The following is a 26,163-nucleotide window of genomic DNA, read 5'->3' on the forward strand; positions in this document are numbered from 1 at the left end:
GCAGTGACGGTGACGCTGTGGGAGGGAGCAGGGCAGGTGAGGGGGAGCAGTGACTGTGACGCTGTGGGTGGGAGCAGGGCAGGTGAGGGGGAGCAGTGACTGTGACGCTGTGGGAGGGATCAGGGCAGGTGAGGGGGAGCGGTGACGGTGACGCTGTGGGAGGGAGCAGGGCAGGTGAGGGGGAGCGGTGACGGTGACGCTGTGGGAGGGAGCAGGGCAGGTGAGGGGGAGCAGGGCAGGTGACGCTGTGGGAGGGAGCAGGGCAGGTGAGGGGGAGCAGGGCAGGTGAGGGGGAGCAGTGACTGACGCTGTGGGAGGGAGCAGGGCAGGTGAGGGGGAGCAGTGACTGTGATGCTGTGGGATGGAGCAGGGCAGGTGAGGGGGAGCAGTGACGGTGACGCTGTGGGAGGGAGCAGGGCAGGTGAGGGGGAGCAGTGACTGTGACGCTGTGGGATGGAGCAGGGCAGGTGAGGGGGAGCAGTGACTGTGACGCTGTGGGAGGGAGCAGGGCAGGTGAGGGGAAGTAGTGACTGTGACGCTGTGGGAGGGAGCAGGGCAGGTGAGGGGAGCAGTGACTGTGACGCTGTGGGAGGGAGCAGGGCAGGTGAGGGGGAGCAGTGACGGTGACGCTGTGGGAGGGAGCAGGGCAGGTGAGGGGGAGCAGTGACTGTGATGCTGTGGGAGGGAGCAGGGCAGGTGAGGGGGAGCAGTGACGGTGACGCTGTGGGAGGGAGCAGGGCAGGTGAGGGGGAGCAGTGACTGTGACACTGTGGGAGGGAGCAGGGCAGGTGAGGGGGAGCAGTGACAGTGACGCTGTGGGAGGGAGCAGGGCAGGTGAGGGGAGCAGTGACTGTGACGCTGTGGGAGGGAGCAGGGCAGGTGAGGGGAAGCAGTGACTGTGACGCTGTGGGAGGGAGCACGGCAGGTGAGGGGGAGCAGTGACTGTGACGCTGTGGGAGGGAGCAGGGCAGGTGAGGGGGAGCAGTGACGGTGACGCTGTGGGAGGGAGCAGGGCAGGTGAGGGGGAGCAGTGACGGTGACGCTGTGGGAGGGAGCAGGGCAGGTGAGGGGGAGCAGTGACGGTGACGCTGTGGGAGGGAGCAGGGCAGGTGAGGGGGAGCAGTGACTGTGACGCTGTGGGAGGGAGCAGGGCAGGTGAGGGGAAGCAGTGACTGTGACGCTGTGGGAGGGAGCAGGGCAGGTGAGGGGGAGCAGTGACGGTGACGCTGTGGGAGGGAGCAGGGCAGGTGAGGGGGAGCAGTGACTGTGACGCTGTGGGAGGGAGCAGGGCAGGTGAGGGGGAGCAGGGCAGGTGAGGGGAAGCAGTGACTGTGACGCTGTGGGTGGGAGCAGGGCAGGTGAGGGGGAGCAGTGACTGTGACGCTGTGGGTGGGAGCAGGGCAGGTGAGGGGGAGCAGTGACTGTGACGCTGTGGGAGGGATCAGGGCAGGTGAGGGGGAGCGGTGACGGTGACGCTGTGGGAGGGAGCAGGGCAGGTGAGGGGGAGCGGTGACGGTGACGCTGTGGGAGGGAGCAGGGCAGGTGAGGGGGAGCAGGGCAGGTGACGCTGTGGGAGGGAGCAGGGCAGGTGAGGGGGAGCAGTGACTGTGACGCTGTGGGAGGGAGCAGGGCAGGTGAGGGGAAGCAGTGACTGTGACGCTGTGGGAGGGAGCAGGGCAGGTGATGGGGAGCAGTGACGGTGACGCTGTGGGAGGGAGCAGGGCAGGTGAGGGGGAGCAGTGACTGTGACACTATGGGAGGTAGCAGGGCAGGTGAGGGGGAGCAGTGACAGTGACGCTGTGGGAGGGAGCAGGGCAGGTGAGGGGAAGCAGTGACTGTGACGCTGTGGGAGGGAGCAGGGCAGGTGAGGGGGAGCAGTGACGGTGACGCTGTGGGAGGGAGCAGGGCAGGTGAGGGGGAGCAGTGACGGTGACGCTGTGGGAGGGAGCAGGGCAGGTGAGGGGGAGCAGTGACGGTGACGCTGTGGGAGGGAGCAGGGCAGGTGAGGGGGAGCAGTGACTGTGACGCTGTGGGTGGGAGCAGGGCAGGTGAGGGGGAGCAGTGACTGTGACGCTGTGGGAGGGATCAGGGCAGGTGAGGGGGAGCGGTGACGGTGACGCTGTGGGAGGGAGCAGGGCAGGTGAGGGGGAGCGGTGACGGTGACGCTGTGGGAGGGAGCAGGGCAGGTGAGGGGGAGCAGGGCAGGTGACGCTGTGGGAGGGAGCAGGGCAGGTGAGGGGGAGCAGGGCAGGTGAGGGGGAGCAGTGACTGACGCTGTGGGAGGGAGCAGGGCAGGTGAGGGGGAGCAGTGACTGTGATGCTGTGGGATGGAGCAGGGCAGGTGAGGGGGAGCAGTGACGGTGACGCTGTGGGAGGGAGCAGGGCAGGTGAGGGGGAGCAGTGACTGTGACGCTGTGGGATGGAGCAGGGCAGGTGAGGGGGAGCAGTGACTGTGACGCTGTGGGAGGGAGCAGGGCAGGTGAGGGGAAGTAGTGACTGTGACGCTGTGGGAGGGAGCAGGGCAGGTGAGGGGAGCAGTGACTGTGACGCTGTGGGAGGGAGCAGGGCAGGTGAGGGGGAGCAGTGACGGTGACGCTGTGGGAGGGAGCAGGGCAGGTGAGGGGGAGCAGTGACTGTGATGCTGTGGGAGGGAGCAGGGCAGGTGAGGGGGAGCAGTGACGGTGACGCTGTGGGAGGGAGCAGGGCAGGTGAGGGGGAGCAGTGACTGTGACACTGTGGGAGGGAGCAGGGCAGGTGAGGGGGAGCAGTGACAGTGACGCTGTGGGAGGGAGCAGGGCAGGTGAGGGGAGCAGTGACTGTGACGCTGTGGGAGGGAGCAGGGCAGGTGAGGGGAAGCAGTGACTGTGACGCTGTGGGAGGGAGCACGGCAGGTGAGGGGGAGCAGTGACTGTGACGCTGTGGGAGGGAGCAGGGCAGGTGAGGGGGAGCAGTGACGGTGACGCTGTGGGAGGGAGCAGGGCAGGTGAGGGGGAGCAGTGACGGTGACGCTGTGGGAGGGAGCAGGGCAGGTGAGGGGGAGCAGTGACGGTGACGCTGTGGGAGGGAGCAGGGCAGGTGAGGGGGAGCAGTGACTGTGACGCTGTGGGAGGGAGCAGGGCAGGTGAGGGGGAGCAGTGACGGTGACGCTGTGGGAGGGAGCAGGGCAGGTGAGGGGGAGCAGTGACTGTGACGCTGTGGGAGGGAGCAGGGCAGGTGAGGGGAAGCAGTGACTGTGACGCTGTGGGAGGGAGCAGGGCAGGTGAGGGGGAGCAGTGACGGTGACGCTGTGGGAGGGAGCAGGGCAGGTGAGGGGGAGCAGTGACTGTGACGCTGTGGGAGGGAGCAGGGCAGGTGAGGGGGAGCAGTGACTGTGACGCTGTGGGAGGGAGCAGGGCAGGTGAGGGGGAGCAGTGACTGTGACGCTGTGGGAGGGAGCAGGGCAGGTGAGGGGGAGCAGTGACTGTGACGCTGTGGGAGGGAGCAGGGCAGGTGAGGGGGAGCAGTGACGGTGACGCTGTGGGAGGGAGCAGGGCAGGTGAGGGGGAGCAGTGACTGTGACGCTGTGGGAGGGAGCAGGGCAGGTGAGGGGGAGCAGTGACGGTGACGCTGTGGGAGGGAGCAGGGCAGGTGAGGGGGAGCAGTGACGGTGACGCTGTGGGAGGGAGCAGGGCAGGTGAGGGGGAGCAGTGACGGTGACGCTGTGGGAGGGAGCAGGGCAGGTGAGGGGGAGCAGTGACTGTGACGCTGTGGGAGGGAGCAGGGCAGGTGAGGGGGAGCAGTGACAGTGACGCTGTTGGAGGGAGCAGGGCAGGTGAGGGGGAGCAGGGCAGGTGACGCTGTGGGAGGGAGCAGGGCAGGTGAGGGGAAGCAGTGACGGTGACGCTGTGGGAGGGAGCAGGGCAGGTGAGGGGGAGCAGTGACTGTGACGCTGTGGGAGGGAGCAGGGCAGGTGAGGGGGAGCAGTGACGGTGACGCTGTGGGAGGGAGCAGGGCAGGTGAGGGGGAGCAGTGACTGTGACGCTGTGGGAGGGAGCAGGGCAGGTGAGGGGGAGCAGTGACTGTGACGCTGTGGGAGGGAGCAGGGCAGGTGAGGGGGAGCAGTGACTGTGACGCTGTGGGAGGGAGCAGGGCAGGTGAGGGGGAGCAGTGACTGTGACACTATGGGAGGTAGCAGGGCAGGTGAGGGGGAGCAGTGACTGTGACGCTGTGGGAGGGAGCAGGGCAGGTGAGGGGGAGCAGTGACTGTGACGCTGTGGGAGGGAGCAGGGCAGGTGATGGGGAGCAGTGACGGTGACGCTGTGGGAGGGAGCAGGGCAGGAGAGGGGGAGCAGTGACTGTGATGCTGTGGGAGGGAGCAGGGCAGGTGAGGGGGAGCAGTGACGGTGACGCTGTGGGAGGGAGCAGGGCAGGTGAGGGGAGCAGTGACTGTGACGCTGTGGGAGGGAGCAGGGCAGGTGAGGGGAAGCAGTGACTGTGACGCTGTGGGAGGGAGCACGGCAGGTGAGGGGGAGCAGGGACGGTGATGCTGTGGGAGGGAGCAGGGCAGGTGAGGGGGAGCAGTGACTGTGACGCTGTGGGAGGGAGCAGGGCAGGTGAGGGGAAGCAGTGACTGTGACGCTGTGGGAGGGAGCAGGGCAGGTGATGGGGAGCAGTGACGGTGACGCTGTGGGAGGGAGCAGGGCAGGTGAGGGGGAGCAGTGACTGTGACACTATGGGAGGTAGCAGGGCAGGTGAGGGGGAGCAGTGACAGTGACGCTGTGGGAGGGAGCAGGGCAGGTGAGGGGAAGCAGTGACTGTGACGCTGTGGGAGGGAGCAGGGCAGGTGAGGGGGAGCAGTGACGGTGACGCTGTGGGAGGGAGCAGGGCAGGTGAGGGGGAGCAGTGACGGTGACGCTGTGGGAGGGAGCAGGGCAGGTGAGGGGGAGCAGTGACGGTGACGCTGTGGGAGGGAGCAGGGCAGGTGAGGGGGAGCAGTGACTGTGACGCTGTGGGTGGGAGCAGGGCAGGTGAGGGGGAGCAGTGACTGTGACGCTGTGGGAGGGATCAGGGCAGGTGAGGGGGAGCGGTGACGGTGACGCTGTGGGAGGGAGCAGGGCAGGTGAGGGGGAGCGGTGACGGTGACGCTGTGGGAGGGAGCAGGGCAGGTGAGGGGGAGCAGGGCAGGTGACGCTGTGGGAGGGAGCAGGGCAGGTGAGGGGGAGCAGGGCAGGTGAGGGGGAGCAGTGACTGACGCTGTGGGAGGGAGCAGGGCAGGTGAGGGGGAGCAGTGACTGTGATGCTGTGGGATGGAGCAGGGCAGGTGAGGGGGAGCAGTGACGGTGACGCTGTGGGAGGGAGCAGGGCAGGTGAGGGGGAGCAGTGACTGTGACGCTGTGGGATGGAGCAGGGCAGGTGAGGGGGAGCAGTGACTGTGACGCTGTGGGAGGGAGCAGGGCAGGTGAGGGGAAGTAGTGACTGTGACGCTGTGGGAGGGAGCAGGGCAGGTGAGGGGAGCAGTGACTGTGACGCTGTGGGAGGGAGCAGGGCAGGTGAGGGGGAGCAGTGACGGTGACGCTGTGGGAGGGAGCAGGGCAGGTGAGGGGGAGCAGTGACTGTGATGCTGTGGGAGGGAGCAGGGCAGGTGAGGGGGAGCAGTGACGGTGACGCTGTGGGAGGGAGCAGGGCAGGTGAGGGGGAGCAGTGACTGTGACACTGTGGGAGGGAGCAGGGCAGGTGAGGGGGAGCAGTGACAGTGACGCTGTGGGAGGGAGCAGGGCAGGTGAGGGGAGCAGTGACTGTGACGCTGTGGGAGGGAGCAGGGCAGGTGAGGGGAAGCAGTGACTGTGACGCTGTGGGAGGGAGCACGGCAGGTGAGGGGGAGCAGTGACTGTGACGCTGTGGGAGGGAGCAGGGCAGGTGAGGGGGAGCAGTGACGGTGACGCTGTGGGAGGGAGCAGGGCAGGTGAGGGGGAGCAGTGACGGTGACGCTGTGGGAGGGAGCAGGGCAGGTGAGGGGGAGCAGTGACGGTGACGCTGTGGGAGGGAGCAGGGCAGGTGAGGGGGAGCAGTGACTGTGACGCTGTGGGAGGGAGCAGGGCAGGTGAGGGGGAGCAGTGACTGTGATGCTGTGGGAGGGAGCAGGGCAGGTGAGGGGGAGCAGTGACTGTGACGCTGTGGGAGGGAGCAGGGCAGGTGAGGGGGAGCAGTGACTGTGACGCTGTGGGAGGGAGCAGGGCAGGTGAGGGGAAGCAGTGACTGTGACGCTGTGGGAGGGAGCAGGGCAGGTGAGGGGGAGCAGGGCAGGTGACGCTGTGGGAGGGAGCAGGGCAGGTGAGGGGGAGCAGTGACTGACGCTGTGGGAGGGAGCAGGGCAGGTGAGGGGGAGCAGTGACTGTGACACTGTGGGAGGGAGCAGGGCAGGTGAGGGGGAGCAGTGACTGTGACGCTGTGGGAGGGAGCAGGGCAGGTGAGGGGGAGCAGTGACGGTGACGCTGTGGGAGGGAGCAGGGCAGGTGAGGGGGAGCAGTGACTGTGACGCTGTGGGAGGGAGCAGGGCAGGTGAGGGGAAGCAGTGACTGTGACGCTGTGGGAGGGAGCAGGGCAGGTGAGGGGGAGCAGGGCAGGTGACGCTGTGGGAGGGAGCAGGGCAGGTGAGGGGGAGCAGTGACTGACGCTGTGGGAGGGAGCAGGGCAGGTGAGGGGGAGCAGTGACTGTGACACTGTGGGAGGGAGCAGGGCAGGTGAGGGGGAGCAGTGACTGTGACGCTGTGGGAGGGAGCAGGGCAGGTGAGGGGGAGCAGTGACGGTGACGCTGTGGGAGGGAGCAGGGCAGGTGAGGGGGAGCAGTGACTGTGACGCTGTGGGAGGTAGCAGGGCAGGTGAGGGGGAGCAGTGACTGTGACACTGTGGGAGGGAGCAGGTCAGGTGAGGGGGAGCAGTGACTGTGACGCTGTGGGAGGGAGCAGGGCAGGTGAGGGGGAGCAGTGACTGTGATGCTGTGGGAGGGATCAGGGCAGGTGATGGGGAGCAGTGACGGTGACACTGTGGGAGGGTGCAGGGCAGGTGAGGGGGAGCAGTGACTGTGACGCTGTGGGAGGGTGCAGGGCAGGTGATGGGGAGCAGTAAAGGTGACACTGTGGGAGGGAGCAGGGCAGGTGAGGGGGAGCAGTGACTGTGACGCTGTGGGAGGGAGCAGGGCAGGTGAGGGGGAGCAGTGACTGTGACGCTGTGGGAGGTAGCACGGCAGGTGAGGGGGAGCAGTGACTGTGACGCTGTGGGAGGGTGCAGGGCAGGTGATGGGGAGCAGTGACGGTGACACTGTGGGAGGGAGCAGGGCAGGTGAGGGGGAGCAGTGACTGTGACGCTGTGGGAGGGAGCAGGGCAGGTGAGGGGGAGCAGTGACTGTGACGCTGTGGGAGGTAGCACGGCAGGTGAGGGGAAGCAGTGACGGTGACGCTGTGGGAGGGAGCAGGGCAGGTGAGGGGGAGCAGTGACTGTGACGCTGTGGGAGGGAGCAGGGCAGGTGAGGGGGAGCAGTGACGGTGACGCTGTGGGAGGTATCACATTTACACTCTGACTGCACATTCTGATCTAAATAGGACAGCAAGCTGCCGAATATCCTGCGACTGTCACAATGTGAACCTAACGTTGTTACGGGAGACCAGAAATTTTAACACCATTTATACCGGGATCATATGATTGAGCAAAACAAGGAGGTAAAATAAATTGTAATTTATTCCACGAAATGACATACACACAATGTTACACAATTACACTCAAAATACACTTACTGGGATGGGGGCAAACAAAATATGTTGTTTCCAAAACGAAATCTTTAGGAGCAATTTTCCAGGAGCGGGAGTTGCTCTCAAAATGGCTTGAAACGGTCCTCCAGGGGGAGCATGTCGGCCGGAAGAGGATGGAAAAAAACAACTACTAAGTGTAGATGGTTCAGCAATATAGAGATAAAGCGATAACTTGGCTCTGTGGATATCCTACTTACAGGATTCCAATGGAAAGCAGGTACTGGAATGTGGTGAGGATATGTGGATGTAGTGAGCTTCTCAATGTGCCAGTCAGTGCAGCAGATGGTAGCACTCGAGAGAGAGAAAGAACTAATAGTGCAGATCAGTATGATAAACACAGCTTTATGGCAATGGGTAAAAATGAACACTTACAATAGCACTATAAAAAAGGGCAGTGAATATAATCAAAGGTCGCGGCGCATCAGATGTTCTCACCACCTCCCTGCAGGGGGGATGCGTGCAGCCGGTCAGCCTCGCGGTGTGTTCTGCTCTTCCGCTTCGTCTCGCCGTCGACTCCATGACGTCACTTCCCCCGGCTTCTCTCCGTGGCTTCAAAGTGCTCCGCGAACATAGGATTAATCCAACTGGCTCAGGAACTCCTCCTCAACACGTTTCGCCAACCTTGTAGGGTCTCTGGCTTCGTCAGGAGCTCTATGAGACCCAATCCTTTACCTGGCGACAGTACGTCTGGGCTGGGCGGCCATCTGCCAAACTGCCTGGACTTCACACTAAGATGGGGATACTTGGGTTATCCCTCCCAACCTCACACCTTAGGGCATCTGAGCTTTTCAACTCCGGACCTTCACAGACATTGCGACAGCAAACCAGCGGGAGGCATTAGAAGTCCGGAGCTGCAGATCACTCGGCTCATTTACAATGACTCACTACACGCATTTCTAAGGGGAGTGATAATAAAATGAGTGTTTCCCTGTCTCTGGTGTTCTGAATGAAGCCCAAATGTGCCTAACATGTTGGAAGAATTAAAATAGTGGGACTTTCATTCATCAATTTGTACAAAAGTTATACAAATTGAGTTATGGGGGTTTACATGTTTTCCCCTGAACGACGCTCACAGTAAGTTTCAGTGCGCTAGGAGCTTCCTAACACAAGTTAGCAAAAAGGTGCTTTCTACTCTGCTAAGCGCTGGACTTAGAAACATTTTCTCATCTTAGTGTTACAGGTAAAACATTTCCACATTACACACCCTAAACTTAGAAAGTATGTTACTCTCGCCACCTTATACCTGGTGGGAGATACTCTGAACCCCTACACTGGGTTCTGGGGGTTTGGGCATATACCGGAGGACCCTTGAATGTGTTTTCCACCAGCCCAGTCTTACTGTTCTGGTCTGTGCTGAAGCAGGGAGATCTGGCCGTGAGCCCCTATCTGCTTTTTAGGGAGGATTTTGTCCAGTGGTCTGTGTCTTCATGTCTCCAGGGATCTGGTAGGATTCCTGGGTACATGTTTCGGGGTAACCAGCAACTCTGGCCCCTTTCTATCCAAACAAACCCTGACAACATTTTGCCGTAAAATCATCCCTGAAACTCACGCCCTGTGAAACTCCGCTAGTTAGCACTCCTGGAATCTGTGAATCTCCGCTGGTTGGCACTCCTGGAATCTGCGAATCTCCGCTGGTTGGCACTCCTGGAATCTGCGAATCTCCGCTGGTTGGCACTCCTAGAATCTGCAAATCTCCGCTGATTGGCACTCCTGGAATCTGTGAATCTCCGCTGGTTGGCACTCCTGGAATCTGTGAATCTCCGCTGGTTGGCACTCCTGGAATCTGTGAATCTCCGCTGGTTGGCACTCCTGGAATCTGTGAATCTCCGCTGGTTGGTACTCCTTGAATCTGTGAATCTCCGCTGGTTGGCACTCCTGGAATCTGTGAATCTCCGCTTGTTGGCACTCCTGGAATCTGTGAATCTCCGCTGGTTGGCACTCCTGGAATCTGTGAATCTCCGCTGGTTGGCACTCCTGGAATCTGTGAATCTCCGCTGGTTCGCACTCCTGGAATCTGTGAATCTCCGCTGGTTCGCACTCCTGGAATCTGTGAATCTCCGCTGGTTAGCACTCCTGGAATCTGTGAATCTCCGCTGGTTACAAGTCCTGGAATCTGTGAATCTCCGCTGGTTAGCACTCCTGGAATCTGTGAATCTCCGCTGGTTAGCACTCCTGGAATCTGTGAATCTCCGCTGGTTGGCACTCCTGGAATCTGTGAATCTCCGATGGTTGGCACTCCTGGAATCTGTGAATCTCCGATGGTTGGCACTCCTGGAATCTGTGAATCTCCGCTGGTTAGCACTCCTGGAATCTGTGAATCTCCGCTGGTTAGCACTCCTGGAATCTGTGAATCTCCGCTGGTTAGCACTCCTGGAATCTGTGAATCTCCGCTGGTAGCACTCCTGGAATCGGTGAATCTCCGCTGGTTAGCACTCCTGGAATCTGTGAATCTCCGCTGGTTAGCACTCCTGGAATCTGTGAATCTCCGCTGGTTGGCACTCCTGGAATCTGTGAATCTCCGCTGGTTGGCACTCCTAGAATCTGCGAATCTCCGCTGGTGGCACTCCTCGAATATGTGAATCTCCGCTGGTAGCACTCCTAGAATCGGTGAATCTCCGCTGGTTAGCACTCCTGGAATCTGTGAATCTCCGCTGGTTGGCACTCCTGGAATCTGTGAATCTCCGCTGGTTGGCACTCCTAGAATCTGCGAATCTCCGCTGGTGGCACTCCTCGAATATGTGAATCTCCGCTGGTAGCACTCCTGGAATCGGTGAATCTCCGCTGGTTGGCACTCCTGGATTCTGTGAATCTCCGCTGGTTGGCACTCCTGGAATCTGTGAATCTCCACAGGTTGGCACTTCTGGAATCTGTGAATCTCTGCTGGTTGGCACTCCTGGAATCTGTGAATCTCCGCTGGTTGGCACTCCTGGAATCGGTGAATCTCCGCTGGTTAGCACTCCTGGAATCTGTGAATCTCCGCTGGTTGGCACTCCTGGAATCTGTGAATCTCCGCTGGTTGGCACTCCTGGAATCTGTGAATCTCCGCTGGTTGGCACTACTGGAATCTGTGAATCTCCGCTGGTTGGCACTCCTGGAATCTGTGAATCTCCGCTGGTTAGCACTCCTGGAATCTGTGAATCTCCGCTTGTTGGCACTCCTGGAATCTGTGAATCTCCGCTGTTTGGCACTCCTGGAATCTGTGAATCTCCGCTGCTTGGCACTCCTGGAGTCTGCGAATCTCCGCTTGTTGGCACTCCTGGAATCTGTGAATCTCCGCTGGTTGGCACTCCTGGAATCTGTGAATCTTCGCTGGTTGGCACTCCTGGAATCTGTGAATCTCCGCTGGTTAGCACTCCTGGAATCTGTGAATCTCCGCTGGTTGGCACTCCTGGAATCTGCGAATCTCCGCTGGTTAGCACTCCTGGAATCTGTGAATCTCCGCTGGTTAGCACTCCTGGGATCTGCGAATCTCAGCTGGTTGGCACTCCTGGAATCTGTGAATCTCCGCTGGTTAGCACTCCTGGAATCTGTGAATCTCCGCTGGTTAGCACTCCTGGGATCTGCGAATCTCAGCTGGTTGGCACTCCTGGAATCTGTGAATCTCCTCTGGTTAGCACTCCTGGGATCTGCGAATCTCAGCTGGTTGGCACTCCTGGAATCTGTGAATCTCCGCTGGTTAGCACTCCTGGAATCTGTGAATCTCCGCTGGTTGGCACTCCTGGAATCTGTGAATCTCCGCTGGTTGGCACTCCTGGAATCTGTGAATCTCCGCTGGTTGGCACTACTGGAATCTGTGAATCTCCGCTGGTTGGCACTCCTGGAATCTGTGAATCTCCGCTGGTTAGCACTCCTGGAATCTGTGAATCTCCGCCTTTTGGCACTCCTGGAATCTGTGATTCTCCGCTGTTTGGCACTCCTGGAATCTGTGAATCTCCGCTGCTTGGCACTCCTGGAGTCTGCGAATCTCCGCTTGTTGGCACTCCTGGAATCTGTGAATCTTCGCTGGTTGGCACTCCTGGAATCTGTGAATCTTCGCTGGTTGGCACTCCTGGAATCTGTGAATCTCCGCTGCTTAGCACTCCTGGAATCTGTGAATCTCCGCTGGTTGGCACTCCTGGAATCTGCGAATCTCCGCTGGTTAGCACTCCTGGAATCTGTGAATCTCCGCTGGTTGGCACTACTGGAATCTGTGAATCTCCGCTGGTGGCACTCCTGGATTCTGTGAATCTCCGCTGGTTAGCACTCCTGGAATCTGTGAATCTCCGCTGGTTGGCACTCCTGGAATCTGTGAATCTCCGCTGGTTGGCACTCCTGGAATCTGAGAATCTCCGCTGGTTGGCACTCCTGGAATCTGTGAATCTCCGCTGGTTAGCACTCCTGGAATCTGTGAATCTCTGCTGGTTGGCACTCCTGGAATCTGTGAATCTCCGCTGGTCGGCACTCCTGGAATCTGTGAATCTCCGCTGGTTAGCACTCCTGGAATCTGTGAATCTCCGCTTGTTGGCACTCCTGGAATCTGTGAATCTCCGCTGGTCGGCACTCCTGGAATCTGTGAATCTCCGCTGGTTGGCACTCCTGGAATCTGTGAATCTCAGCTGGTTAGCACTCCTGGAATCTGTGAATCTCCGCTGGTTGGCACTCCTGGAATCTGTGAATCTCCGCTGGTTGGCACTCCTGGAATCTGTGAATCTCTGCTGATTGGCACTCCTGGAGTCTGCGAATCTCCGCTTGTTGGCACTCCTGGAATCTGTGAATCTCCGCTGGTTGGCACTCCTGGAATCTGTGAATCTCCGCTGGTTGGCACTCCTGGAATCTGTGAATCTCCGCTGGTTAGCACTCCTGGAATTTGTGAATCTCCGCTGGTTGGCACTCCTGGAATCTGTGAATCTCCGCTGGTTAGCACTCCTGGAATCTGTGAATCTCCGCTGGTTGGCACTCCTGGAATCTGTGAATCTCCGCTGGTTGGCACTCCTGAAATCTGTGAATCTCCGCTGCTTGGCACTCCTGGAGTCTGCGAATCTCCGCTTGTTGGCACTCCTGGAATATGTGAATCTCCGCTGGTTGGCACTCCTGGAATCTGTGAATCTCCGCTGGTTGGCACTCCTGGAATCTGTGAATCTCCGCTGGTTAGCACTCCTGGAATCTGTGAATCTCCGCTGGTTGGCACACCTGGAATCTGTGAATCTCCGCTGGTTGGCACTCCTGGAATCTGTGAATCTCCGTTTGTTGGCACTCCTGGAATCTGTGAATCTCTGCTGGTTAGCACTCCTGGAATCTGTGAATCTCCGCTGGTTGGCACTACTGGAATCTGTGAATCTCCGCTGGTTGGCACTACTGGAATCTGTGAATCTCCGCTGGTTAGCACTCCTGGAATCTGTGAATCTCCGTTTGTTGGCACTCCTGGAATCTGTGAATCTCTGCTGGTTAGCACTCCTGAATCTATGAATCTCTGCTGGTTGGCACTCCTGGAATCTGTGAATCTCCGCTTGTTGGTACTCCTGGAATCTGTGAATCTCCGCTGGTTGGCACTCCTGGAATCTGTGAATCTCCGCTTGTTGGTACTCCTGGAATCTGTGAATCTCCGCTGGTTAGCACTCCTGGAATCTGTGAATCTCCGCTGGTTAGCACTCCTGGAATCTGTGAATCTCCGCTGGTGGCACTCCTGGAATCTGTGAATCTCAACTGGTTGGCACTCCTGGAATCTGTGAATCTCCGCTGGTTGGCACTCCTGGAATCTGTGAATCTCCGCTGGTTAGCACTCCTGGAATCTATGAATCTCCGCTGGTTACAAGTCCTGGAATCTGTGAATCTCCGCTGGTTAGCACTCCTGGAATCTGTGAATCTCCGCTGGTTAGCACTCCTGGAATCTGTGAATCTCCGCTGGTTGGCACTCCTGGAATCTGTGAATCTCCGCTGGTTGGCACTCCTGAAATCTGTGAATTTCCGCTGGTTGGCACTCCTGGAATCTGTGAATCTCCGCTGGTTGGCACTCCTGGAATCTGTGAATCTCCGCTGGTTGGCACTCCTGGAATCTGTGAATCTCCGCTGGTTAGCACTCCTGGAATCTGTGAATCTCCGCTGGTTAGCACTCCTGGAATCTGTGAATCTTCGCTGGTTAGCACTCCTGGAATCTGTGAATCTCCGCTGGTTGGCACTCCTGAAATCTGTGAATTTCCGCTGGTTGGCACTCCTGGAATCTGTGAATCTCCGCTGGTTGGCACTCCTGGAATCTGTGAATCTTCGCTGGTTGGCACTCCTGGAATCTGTGAATCTCCGCTGTTTGGCACTCCTATTATCTGTGAATCTCCGCTGGTTAGCACTCCTGGAATCTGTGAATCTTCGCTGGTTAGCACTCCTGGAATCTGTGAATCTCCGCTGGTTGGCACTCCTGGAATCTGTGAATCTCCGCTGGTTGGCACTCCTGGAATCTGTGAATCTCCGCTGGTTGGCACTCCTGGAATCTGTGAATCTCCGCTGGTTAGCACTCCTGGAATCTGTGAATCTCCGCTGGTTAGCACTCCTGGAATCTGTGAATCTCCGCTGGTTAGCACTCCTAGAATCTGTGAATCTCCGCTGGTTAGCACTCCTGGAATCTGCGAATCTCCGCTGGTTGGCACTCCTGGAATCTGTGAATCTCCGCTGGTTAGCACTCCTAGAATCTGTGAATCTCCGCTGGTTGGCACTCCTGGAATCTGTGAATCTCCGCTGGCTGGCACTCCTGGAATCTGTGAATCTCCGCTGGTTGGCACTCCTGGAATCTGTGAATCTCCGCTGGTTGGCACTCCTGGAATCTGTGAATCTCAGCTGGTTGGCACTCCTGGAATCTGAGAATCTCCGCTGGTTAGCACTCCTGGAATCTGTGAATCTCCGCTGGTTGGCACTCCTGGAATCTGTGAATCTCCGCTGGTTGGCACTCCTGGAATAGTAAAACAGACGCATATATCTTTTATTAACATACAGTGCACATGCCTTAACTGGGTTGCAGAGCTGACACTTCAAACTCCCCAATATGGCTCAGGGCACCCAGCCGGGCATAATACCTTTATTATTGGCCTGGGTACCCCCTCACCATCACAGCCGTTAATCCCCTCTGACCCTGAGATGCGGCTTTTTCTGGGGAGGATATCTCACTCCACATTAGAGACATTTCTCGCGCTCACTCATAGTCGCCAAAGTTCACATCTATACAAACGCATGTGCAAATTAATGCTGATAAGTACCTGGGTATTGCAGTATTCATTACATCAGAAGATGTGTGGAATTATTAGAATAACTTTTTGTTATCGCTAAGGGTGATAATTTGCTGTTTTAAAAAGGGGAAATAGCGAATTTTAAACAATTTGACCCATTTCTGCCGAACTTCTCACAAAAAAATTGCGATCTCTTTGTGTGCAGATTTTTTGTGCTTTTGGAAAGTTTGCTGGAAATTGCGAAACGCGCGGAATCTCCCGACTGATCCGGGCGTGAAATGCACCTCGTACTCCAGCAAGAGGCATTCCAGGGTCTGGGTGGGAGAATATCACTGTGTGACCCCCCATCTCTATTAGTGAGATGGCCGCGCTCTCTGTATTAGAGAGATGCCTGCGCTCTCTGTATTAGAGAGATGCATGCGCTCCCTGTATTAGAGTAGCGCCTGCGCTCCCTGTATTAGAGAGATGCCTGCGCTCCCTGTATTAGAGTGATGGCGGCACTCCATGTGTAACAGGGGATTAATCCCTGTTCAAGTAATGTGCCTTTAATCTAGCAGTGTGGTGGTTAACTGCTGGTAGTCAATTAATAAAAACCACCTGCCTGATTTAGATTGCTTACAAAAGCCTGTCTTGTGAGACAGGAAGTGACTCCTTAGAAAATACCTGAGCTGAACTTTGGAGAGGAGAGATTGTCTTTACTCTCACAACCTGTCTTGAGCTCTGACAGAAGACAGCATAGCTGCTTTCAAGACACAGGGAAAATTTCTAAACCTGAATGCTGACACACCCTGAGGGAAGGGAGCTGAACCAGGAACAGAGAAGATTTTCCCTCCAAGGAACAGATAAGACTTTCATTCTTAAGAGACTTCTTATATCTGCTTATTTCATGCTATGTGTTTGGGGCTGGGAGAAATGCTTAACTAAGGGAGATGTGAATTAATTGCACAGTGTTTCACTAGAAATACTCCCAAGTGAATAGAAGCTTTGTTCCCCCCCCCCCTGTGTTTGGATGGTTTCCTGATGAAAAGGAAAAGGCACTATAAAGCCTTATTATAATTTCACCTTACAAAAAGTCTCCAATTGTGTACCTCTGTGAACATCCGTCTACATATGGTGTCCGAAGTGAGATGAGAGGTGTCTTTGAAATTAAAAAGGACCGGAGATTTTTATGTGAAATTTTTTGTTATGCTTTTTGCCTACAAACAATCTGAGCAACTTAGAAAAAAAACTCTCAGGCAGCAGAGACCAGAGTTAAAGGGATACACACCCAGGCAGGAAACTTACACTGCACTGAAACTTACAAAACCACAGATGGACTCTTTGCCCCGACCCAAGACGAGAGAGACTGCGGAAGCAGATAAACCTTATTGCCTATCACAAAGTGTAATATGGTCATTGAAATAGGGGTTTGCCTTCCAGCCATAGTCAGGGTTCAAGAAGTGAGTCAGCCCTTAAAAAGGGATAGGTGTTTGTTGTTTTCAAAAGTTTCGCTGAAGCAGTGAATACAGATGGTGACCCACGAGTGGTACTGATTTTGCAAATAAAGGTTGCCACACCGCATAGGACTACCAGCTGTGAATGGAGTATATGCAGAAAAGTGTGAAAAGTGATACAAGACTGTGCTGAAGCAGGGGAATTTTTAGCAAACAAATGCTGAGTGTAAAATTGCCCTACAGGGGAAAAAGGGATTTCTGAATTGTGTAAAAGGTATTTCAAAACCAATTGCTGAGTGTTGAGTCACCCTGCCGGGAATGAAAGAAATAGTCCACTGCAAAGAATGTTTTTTTTTCTGCAAGTAAAAAAAGTCTGCCTATATATTTCTTGGGAGCAAAACAGACACCCAAAGTGGGAAGTGTGAATGCCATAATACCCAAAGATGAGACCGAAAAAAACACAAATTCTGTTGCTGAAGCGGAAGGATTGCAACTAGCAAGTAAATGGTGTAAAGCAAACAGAAGTTTTTTTTTACCTAGCAACCACACATTCAGCATACCTAATGAGAGATTAAACCTAGCAAGTAAATGGTGTAAAGCAAATAGACGTTTTTACCTAGCAACTGCACATCTTGTATACCTGATAAGAGAAAATGCATGCACAGTACTGCTGATATTGAAAAAAAAAAAAAAAAAATTTACCCAACAAAGAAAAGTCTACAGAGATGCCTGTGAGAGCTACGACCTCTACAAGCAAAATATGCCCACATGTAGGACTACCACAATTGGGGGTTCTAGCAAATACAGTGGCAACAGCTGCAATAGCGCCTCCTGAGGTCAGGAAGAAAATTACACCTGATAGCCTAAAAATGGAGGACAAGATGCAGCGTTCCTGTAATGAACCCTACCCCACGGAAGAGTGGCCCTTCCAGTCCAATAAAGAGGAAGACATCTCTTACGGGGAACCCGAACCGAGTCACACCCACAAAACACCCCAAGAATGGTGAGGGTGCCTGAACTCGGCACGAGCAGAAAAGATCGCTCCCTTTGATGACGAATATGATCAGCAGGAGACAGAGCGGGAGCAGCAGATCACCCAATATTTCCGTCAGCTATTACAGTTGCAAGAAAAGCCGGGTGGATCCAGTGACGCTGCTAAAATTTCAAATGAAGATGGAGACCCCAATATCCCTGATGGGACGGTGTCATCTAAATCAAAAAGGCGGAAAAAGAAAAAGAAAAGCGGTTCTTCACTTACCGTGGAAGGAACAGACACGTCCGCAGATCCTGTGGAGGAAAAGGGGGACAGAGTTGCCCTGCAGCGTAGAGAAAATGGAGAATTCGTCCCGCGGTTATCTGAATATCCAGAGGGCCAAAGGCAGAAATCGTGTACCCCAAAGAAGTGTCTGTCCAGTGTCAACAGTGAGGAACCCTCAACCAACCATCCCAGGGAAGTGGAGCCGGAACCAGTGAGTGTCGATCCCTTGACCAGCCCTAAAGATGCCCTGAAAAATGCCAGGCATGACTGTGATATGCTCCGTGAACAATTGAATCAAAAGGAAGATGGTTACACAGAGCTACAGAAAAATAACGTGAAGCTACAGGAATATGTGCTCGCAATGTACTCTGCAGCCAGGACAGAATTGGACGATCTCAAGACTGAGCAAGATACTGCAAAGGCTACTATTTCCGCCATGGATGAAAAGCAGAGCCAATCTGATAAAATGGTGGCTACGCTAAAGCGGAAGTATGAGGAGGCACTGAAGCAGATGACAGTCTTCCAGCAAGAGGTTCACACTCTTCGCATAGAGCTGAATGCCTCACAACAGGAGGTCAACAGTGTCCGGATAGAGGTGGACGTATCTCAGAAAGAGGTTCAGACACTCCGCAGAGCACTGGATGCCTCCCATCATGAGACCAACAGCTGCCGCACAGACCTGGAAGTTTCTAGAAAGGAACTACACAGTCTCACTGAGGAGCTGGACATTTCAAGGGACGCAGAGCACCGACTGCAGAACCAACTGCAAGGTCTGCGTACAGACCTCCAGTATGCTGAGGAGAAGCAGCAAACGCTGCAGGAAGATAAGCTGCAGGCTGCTAAAGAGGTACAAGCGCTGCAGGAACGTCTGAATACCCTGTACGTCCCCACAGAGCAGTATGAGGAGCTAAAGGCCACGCTGCATGTCACCAGAGCATCATTGGAGGCGGAGCTTCGATACCAGGTGACTCTGTATGAGAGGGAGCGTGAGAAGGCTCAGAAACTGGAGCAAGAGCTGGAGAGACAGAGAGACTGTTCCATTCCCTTGAGTCAGTACACCAAGGAGAAAACAGACGCAGCGGCAACCTTGACGACAAAAATTACAGAGCTCCAGAATATGAAGGAGACTCTGATACAGACTCAGAGAAAGCAAAGCGTGCAGATAAATTCCCTGAGAAGAGACTTGCAAGACGCATTCAAAAAACAGGGATCTCTTGCGGATGAGATTACAGTCCTACAAGGACAAGTTTTGACCCTGACTCAGCGTCAGTATCCCACGGCCACAAAAACCCATGAAGACAAGGGTACAGTGAGAGCTGTGAATACCGCTCGTCTGAAAGACAAGGTTGCAAAATTTGAACCACCTAAACAAGCACAAGCAAAACCTTCAGCCACCCAGCAGGCAACAAAAGAAGGTAACGTGCTGAATTAAAACGACAAGAATCCTTAGCTGATGAAGCTGAAAAGATGGGACATTCTCTGGAAGTGGGTGTGGAATTGCAACTTAATCTCAATGAGGCTGAACTAGCAACCCCATTGAGTGGGAAAAGGGCAGAGAGACAACTTCAAGGGCGGAAAACTCAAAGGGCTGTTTTTAAACGCTCTGCAACTGCTGCCATACAGTCTGCCTACAATAAGACAAGCACCCGACGCGTGGGAAATCTCATGACCGCACACGTAGAAAAAAGACTATACTTGGAAAAAGTCCTTCTCGAGCGACTGAGGGGTACTGATCTCAAGCACCTTCAGGAGGAGACACGAATAAACTGGAGAAAGGGCTCCAATCCCAGCAGGACTGAGGGTTCTCTTCCTCCATCCACTCTCATTCAAGTCACTGAGATATCTAGAATGAGAGTGGAAGGATGGGCTTTGGCCGTGGCAAGCTCCAGCTTCCCACAAACAGGGGAGGTATGTAACAGGGGAGTTATCCCTGTTCAGGTAATGTGCCTTTAATCTAGCAGTGTGGTGATTAACTGCTGGTAGTCAATTAATAGACACCACCTGCCTGATTTAGATTGCTTACAAAAGCCTGTCTGTTGAGACAGGAAGTGACTCCTTAGCTCACTTGTGAGCTGACCTTTGGAGACAGAGCAGTGTTCTTGAGTCTCCCAGGAGAGACTGACCAAGAGAACACAGATCTCTGGAGCTGACCTGTCTTGAGCTCTGCCAGAAGACACAGCAGAGCTGCTTCCAAGACAAAGGGAAAACTTCTAAACCTGAATGCTGACACACCCTGAGGGAAGGGAGCTGAACCAGGAATTGAGAAGATTTTCCCTCCAAGAAACAGATAAGACTTTCATTCTTAAGAGACTTCTTATATCTGCTTATTTCATGCTATGTGTTTGGGGCTGGGAGAAATGCTTAACTAAGGGAGATGTGAATTAATTGCATAGTGTTTCACTAGAAATACTCCCAAGTGAATAGAAGCTTTGTTCCCCCCCGTGTTTGGATGGATTTCCTGATGAAAAGGAAAAGACACAATAAAGCCTTATTATAATTTCACCTTATAAAAAGTCTCCAATTGTGTACCTCTGTGAACGTCCGTCTACACCCTGTATTAGAGAGATGGCTGCGCTCCCTGTATTAGAGAGATGGCTTCACTCCCTGTATTAGAGAGATGGCTTCACTCCCTATATTAGAGAGATGCCTGCGCTCCCTGTATTAGAGAGATGGCTGCGCTCCTGTATTAGAGAGATGGCGGCGCTCCCTGTATTAGAGAGATGCCTGCGCTCCCTGTATTAGAGAGATGCCTGCGCTCCCTGTATTAGAGAGATGCCTGCGCTCCATGTATTAGAGAGATGCCTGTGCTCCCTGTATTAGAGAGGTGCCTGCGCTCCCTGTATTAGAGGTGCCTGCGCTCCCTGTATTAGAGAGATGGCTGCGCTCCCTGTATTAGAGAGATGGCTGCGCTCCCTGTATTAGAGAGGTGCCTGTGCTCTCTGTATTAGAGAGCTGCCTACGCTCCCTGTATTAGAGAGGTGCCTGTGCTCCATGTATTAGAGAGGTGCCTGCGCTCTCTGTATTAGAGAGATGCCTGCGCTCCCTGTATTAGAGAGGTACCTGCGCTCCCTGTATTAGAGAGATTCCTGCGCTCCCTGTATTAGAGAGGTGCCTGCGCTCTCTGTATTAGAGCGGTGCCTGCGCTCCCTGTATTAGAGCGGTGCCCGCGCTCCTCACGCTCCTGTCTCTCTTGCAGGTCTCCTCAGTCTGTGGATGGAGGTGACCAGTGGATTCGTTATTCAGCAGATCCCTGAGAGTCCGGCGGTCGGACAGTCTGTCACCCTGAAGGTCACCGGGGTCACTGGGACAGTATTCGGCGTCTCCTGGTATAAAGGGTCCGGCACGGATTCTCGGAACCAAATCCTCTTCTATAACCCGAGTACTAATATACAGTTACCGGGGCCACAGTACTTCTTCCGGGCGTCACCGCTCCCAGACGGGTCGTTACAGATCTCTGACCTCGTGACCTCAGACCGGGGTAATTACACCGTGCAGATACAGGCGAATACTCAGCTACAATACACAGTGTCCCTGCCTGTATATGGTGAGTAATGTGTGACCTCTCCCTCCCTGAGTATCTCTCCCAGAATCCTTTGCTTGTGCTGGTAGTATGGATATACTGTTTATATGGCCGCCCCGGGATACCCCCAGTTGGAGCAGGGGGTCAGTGGTTTCTTCGTCCCAATGGAAGTGACTGGAAGAGATTTACCCTGGGAACATGTTTACTAAACGGGGCGTTGCTGTAAGAAACCTTCAGGTTTATTCACTTCACTCACTTAGTGGAAATGGGCCTCAGTCCCGGGAGAAGAATGTTCCAGCGAGTGATATAATGCACCGAAAATATTATAATCCAGTGATTTAAACCGTGATAGTGCTGGGGGGGGGGGGGAGGAACGGCAATCCTGGGTGAGGAGAGAGGTACTGCTGGCCCGGGGGTGAGGGGGAGGAACGGCTGTCCTGAGGGGGGGAGGTGCTGGTGTCCCGGGGAGGGTCCCGGCTTCCATACCAAATCATTTACCTGCAGGGGGCACAGGAGAGGGGGTGGGGACCCTTTTCTCGCTGCTTAATACTTAGGGGGTTGTATAGAGCAGTGCTACAGTATGGGAGTGTGAGAACAGCCCAGCCTGCACCCTGACCAGGTCTGAGAGAGTGAGCCCAGCCTGCACCCAGCACCCTGACCAGGTCTGAGAGACTGAGCCCAACCTGCACTGACCCAGCACCCTGACCAGGTCTGAGAGACTGAGCCCAGCCTGCACCCAGCACCCTGACCAGGTCTGAGAGACTGAGCCCAACCTGCACTGACCCAGCACCCTGACCAGGTCTGAGAGACTGAGCCCAGCCTGCACCCAGCACCCTGACCAGGTCTGAGAGACTGAGCCCAGCCTGCACCCAGCACCCTGACCAGGTCTGAGAGACTGAGCCCAGCCTGCACCCAGCACCCTGACCAGGTCTGAGAGACTGAGCCCATCCTGCACCCAGCACCCTGACCAGGTCTGAGAGACTGAGCCCAGCCTGCACCCAGCACCCTGACCAGGTCTGAGAGACTGAGCCCAGCCTGCACCCAGCACCCTGACCAGGTCTGAGAGACTGAGCCCAGCCTGCACCCAGCACCCTGACCAGGTCTGAGAGACTGAGCCCATCCTGCACCCAGCACCCTGACCAGGTCTGAGAGACGGATCCAAGCCTGCACCCAGCACCCTGACCAGGCCTGAGAGACTGAGCCCAGCCTGCACCCAGCACCCTGACCAGGTCTGAGAGACTGAGCCCAGCCTGCACACAGCACCCTGATCAGGTCTGAGAGACTGAGCCCAGCCTGCACCCACACCCTGACCAGGTCTGAGAGACTGAGCCCAGCCTGCACCTAGCACCCTGACCAGGTCTGAGAGACTGAGCCCAGCCTGCACCCAGCACCCTGACCAGGTCTGAGAGACTGAGCCCAGCCTGCACCCAGCACCCTGACCAGGTCTGAGAGACTGAGCCCAGCCTGCACCCAGAACCCTGACCAGGTCTGAGAGACTGAGCCCAGCCTGCACCCAGCACCCTGACCAGGTCTGAGAGACTGAGCCCAGCCTGCACCCAGCACCCTGACCAGGTTTGAGAGACTGAGCCCAACCTGCACCCAGCACCCTGACCAGGTCTGAGAGACGGATCCAAGCCTGCACCCAGCACCCTGACCAGGCCTGAGAGACTGAGCCCAGCCTGCACCCACACCCTGACCAGGTCTGAGAGACAGAGCCCAGCCTGCACCCAGCACCCTGACCAGGTCTGAGAAACTGAGCCCAGCCTGCACCCAGCACCGTGACCAGGTCTGAGAGACTGAGCCCAGCCTACACCGACCCAGCACCCTGACCAGGTCTGAGACTGAGCCCAGCCTGCACTGACCCAGCACCCTGACCAGGTCTGAGAGACTGAGCCCAGCCTGCACTGACCAAGCACCGTGACCAGGTCTGAGAGATGGAGCCCAGCCTGCACCCAGCACCCTGACCAGGTCTGAGAGATGGAGCCCAGCCTGCACCCAGCACCCTGACCAGGTCTGAGATACTGAGCCCAGCCTGCACCCACCCAGCACCCTGACCAGGTCTGAGAGACTGAGCCCAGCCTGCACCCACCCAGCACCCTGACCAGGTCTGAGAGACTGAGCCCAGCCTGCACCCAGCACCCTGACCAGGTCTGAGAGACTGAGCCCAGCCTACACCCAGCACCCTGACCAGGTCTGAGAGACTGAGCCCGGCCTGCACTGACCCAGCACCCTGACCAGGTCTGAGAGACTGAGCCCAGCCTGCACCGACCCAGCACCCTGACCAGGTCTGAGAGACTGAGCCCAGCCTGCACCCAGCACCCTGACCAGGTCTGAGAGACTGAGCCCAGCCTGCACTGAACCAGCACCCTGACCAGGTCTGAGAGACTGAGCCCAGCCTGCACCCAGCACCCTGACCAGGTCTGGAGAGACTGAGCCCAGCCTGCACTGAACCAGCACCCTGACCAGGTCTGAGAGACTGAGCCCAGTCTGCACCCAGCACCCTGACCAGGTCTGAGCCCAGCCTGCACTGACCCAGCACCCTGACTACATCTGAGAGACTGAGCCCAGCCTGCACCGACCCAGCACCCTGACCAGGTCTGAGAGACTGAGCCCAGCCTGCACCCAGCACCCTGACCAGGTCTGAGAGACTGAGCCCAGCCTCCACTGAACCAGCACCCTGACCAGGTCTGAGAGACTGAGCCCAGTCTGCACCCAGCACCCTGACCAGGTCTGAGCCCAGCCTGCACTGACCCAGCACCCTGACCACATCTGAGAGACTGAGCCCAGCACTTTTTGTAAGTGTTATTTTCCACAGCTTGTGTTTCCCAGACTTCTCGCTAAAGGGAACTCACAGGTTTCCACACAATGTGAAATGGTTGTGCAAGGTTTTTCTGTGTACTAGGAGCTGACTTTCCGGAAGATAACATGGTGAGAACTAGTTTGCAAAGTTGCCCGCTGGGAAAGCTGAGAGAGCCTCGGAGATCGGGACTGAAGCATAAATTGTTGATCACTGAAAGCCAGTTACTGTATAAGATTTGTGTTGCTAAGGAGAAATAAATAGTTGTTTCCCGTCAGTGGAACGTCCTGTGCACGGGGCTTTGTATTAAGGACTGCAGTCTGTGCACGGGGCTTTGTATTAAGGACTGCAGTCTGTGCACGGGGCTTTGTATTAAGGACTGCAGTCTGTGCACGGGGCTTTGTATTAAGGACTGCAGTCTGTGCACGGACTTTGTATTAAGGACTGCAGTCTGTGCACGGGGCTGTGTATTAAGGACTGCAGTCTGTGCACGGGGCTTTGTATTAAGGACTGCAGTCTGTGCACGGACTTTGTATTAAGGACTGCAGTCTGTGCACGGGGCTTTGTATTAAGGACTGCAGTCTGTGCACGTGGCTTTGTATTAAGGACTGCAGTCTGTGCACGGGGCTTTGTATTAAGGACTGCAGTCTGTGCACAGGCTTTGTATTAAGGACTGCAGTCTGTGCACGGGGCTTTGTATTAAGGACTGCAGTTTGTGCACGGGGCTGTGTATTAAGGACTGCAGTCTGTGCACGGGGCTTTGTATTAAGGACTGCAGTCTGTGCACAGGGCTGTGTATTAAGGACTGCAGTCTGTGTACAGGGCTGTGTATTAAGGACGGCAGTCTGTGCACAGGCTTTGTATTAAGGACTGCAGTCTGTGCACGGGGCTTTGTATTAAGGACTGCAGTCTGTGCACAGGGCTTTGTATTAAGGACTGCAGTCTGTGCACGGGGCTTTGTATTAAGGACTGCAGTCTGTGCACAGGGCTTTGTATTAAGGACTGCAGTCTGTGCACGGGGCTTTGTATTAAGGATTGCAGTCTGTGCACGGGGCTTTGTATTAAGGACTGCAGTCTGTGCACGGGGCTTTGTATTAAGGACTGCAGTCTGTGCACGGGGCTTTGTATTAAGGACTGCAGTCTGTGCACGGGGCTGTGTATTAAGGACTGCAGCCTGTGCACAGGGCTGTGTATTAAGGACTGCAGTCTGTGCACGGGACTTTGTATTAAGGACTGCAGTCTGTGCACGGGACTTTGTATTAAGGACTGCAGTCTGTGCACGGGGCTGTGTATTAAGGACTGCAGTCTGTGCACGGGGCTGTGTATTAAGGACTGCAGTTTGTGCACAGGGCTTTGTATTAAGGACTGCAGTCTGTGCACGGGGCTTTGTATTAAGGACTGCAGTTTGTGCACAGGGCTTTGTATTAAGGACTGCAGTCTGTGCACGGGGCTTTGTATTAAGGACTGCAGTCTGTGCACAGGGCTTTGTATTAAGGACTGCAGTCTGTGCACGGGGCTTTGTATTAAGGACTGCAGTCTGTGCACGGGGCTTTGTATTAAGGACTGCAGTCTGTGCACGGGGCTTTGTATTAAGGACTGCAGTCTGTGCACCGGGCTTTGTATTAAGGACTGCAGTCTGTGCACGGGGCTTTGTATTAAGGACTGCAGTCTGTGCACGGGGCTTTGTATTAAGGACTGCAGTCTGTGCACGGGGCTGTGTATTAAGGACTGCAGCCTGTGCACAGGGCTGTGTATTAAGGACTGCAGTCTGTGCACGGGACTTTGTATTAAGGACTGCAGTCTGTGCACGGGACTTTGTATTAAGGACTGCAGTCTGTGCACGGGGCTTTGTATTAAGGACTGCAGTCTGTGCACAGGGCTTTGTATTAAGGACTGCAGTCTGTGCACCGGGCTTTGTATTAAGGACTGCAGTCTGTGCACGGGGCTGTGTATTAAGGACTGCAGTCTGTGCACGGGGCTTTGTATTAAGGACTGCAGTCTGTGCACGGGGCTTTGTATTAAGGACTGCAGTCTGTGCACGGGGCTTTGTATTAAGGACTGCAGTCTGTGCACGGGGCTTTGTATTAAGGACTGCAGTCTGTGCACGGGGCTTTGTATTAAGGACTGCAGTCTGTGCACCGGGCTTTGTATTAAGGACTGCAGTCTGTGCACGGGGCTGTG

The 26,163-nt window shown here is 55.7% G+C and overlaps 1 protein-coding gene across 4 annotated transcripts in view; it reads left to right on the forward strand.

Annotated features, from left to right (window-relative positions):
- The window catches only part of LOC142483312 (cell adhesion molecule CEACAM6-like), a 139,015-nt gene that overhangs the window by 34,108 nt on the left and 78,744 nt on the right, over positions 1-26,163 (forward strand). For 2 of the 4 annotated variants that reach the window (XM_075583414.1, XM_075583412.1), the window contains exon 2: positions 20,862-21,209. The exons of 1 other annotated variant lie outside the window; for it this stretch is intronic. In XM_075583414.1, coding sequence (XP_075439529.1) covers positions 20,862-21,209 — 348 coding nt within the window. Of the gene's footprint in view, positions 1-7,577; positions 7,695-20,861; positions 21,210-26,163 lie in introns of all 4 variants that reach the window. One more of the 4 variants, XM_075583413.1, reaches the window with a different exon arrangement.

Source organism: Ascaphus truei, unplaced genomic scaffold (assembly GCF_040206685.1).
Source record: "Ascaphus truei isolate aAscTru1 unplaced genomic scaffold, aAscTru1.hap1 HAP1_SCAFFOLD_319, whole genome shotgun sequence".
Taxonomy (NCBI): Eukaryota; Metazoa; Chordata; class Amphibia; order Anura; family Ascaphidae; genus Ascaphus; species Ascaphus truei.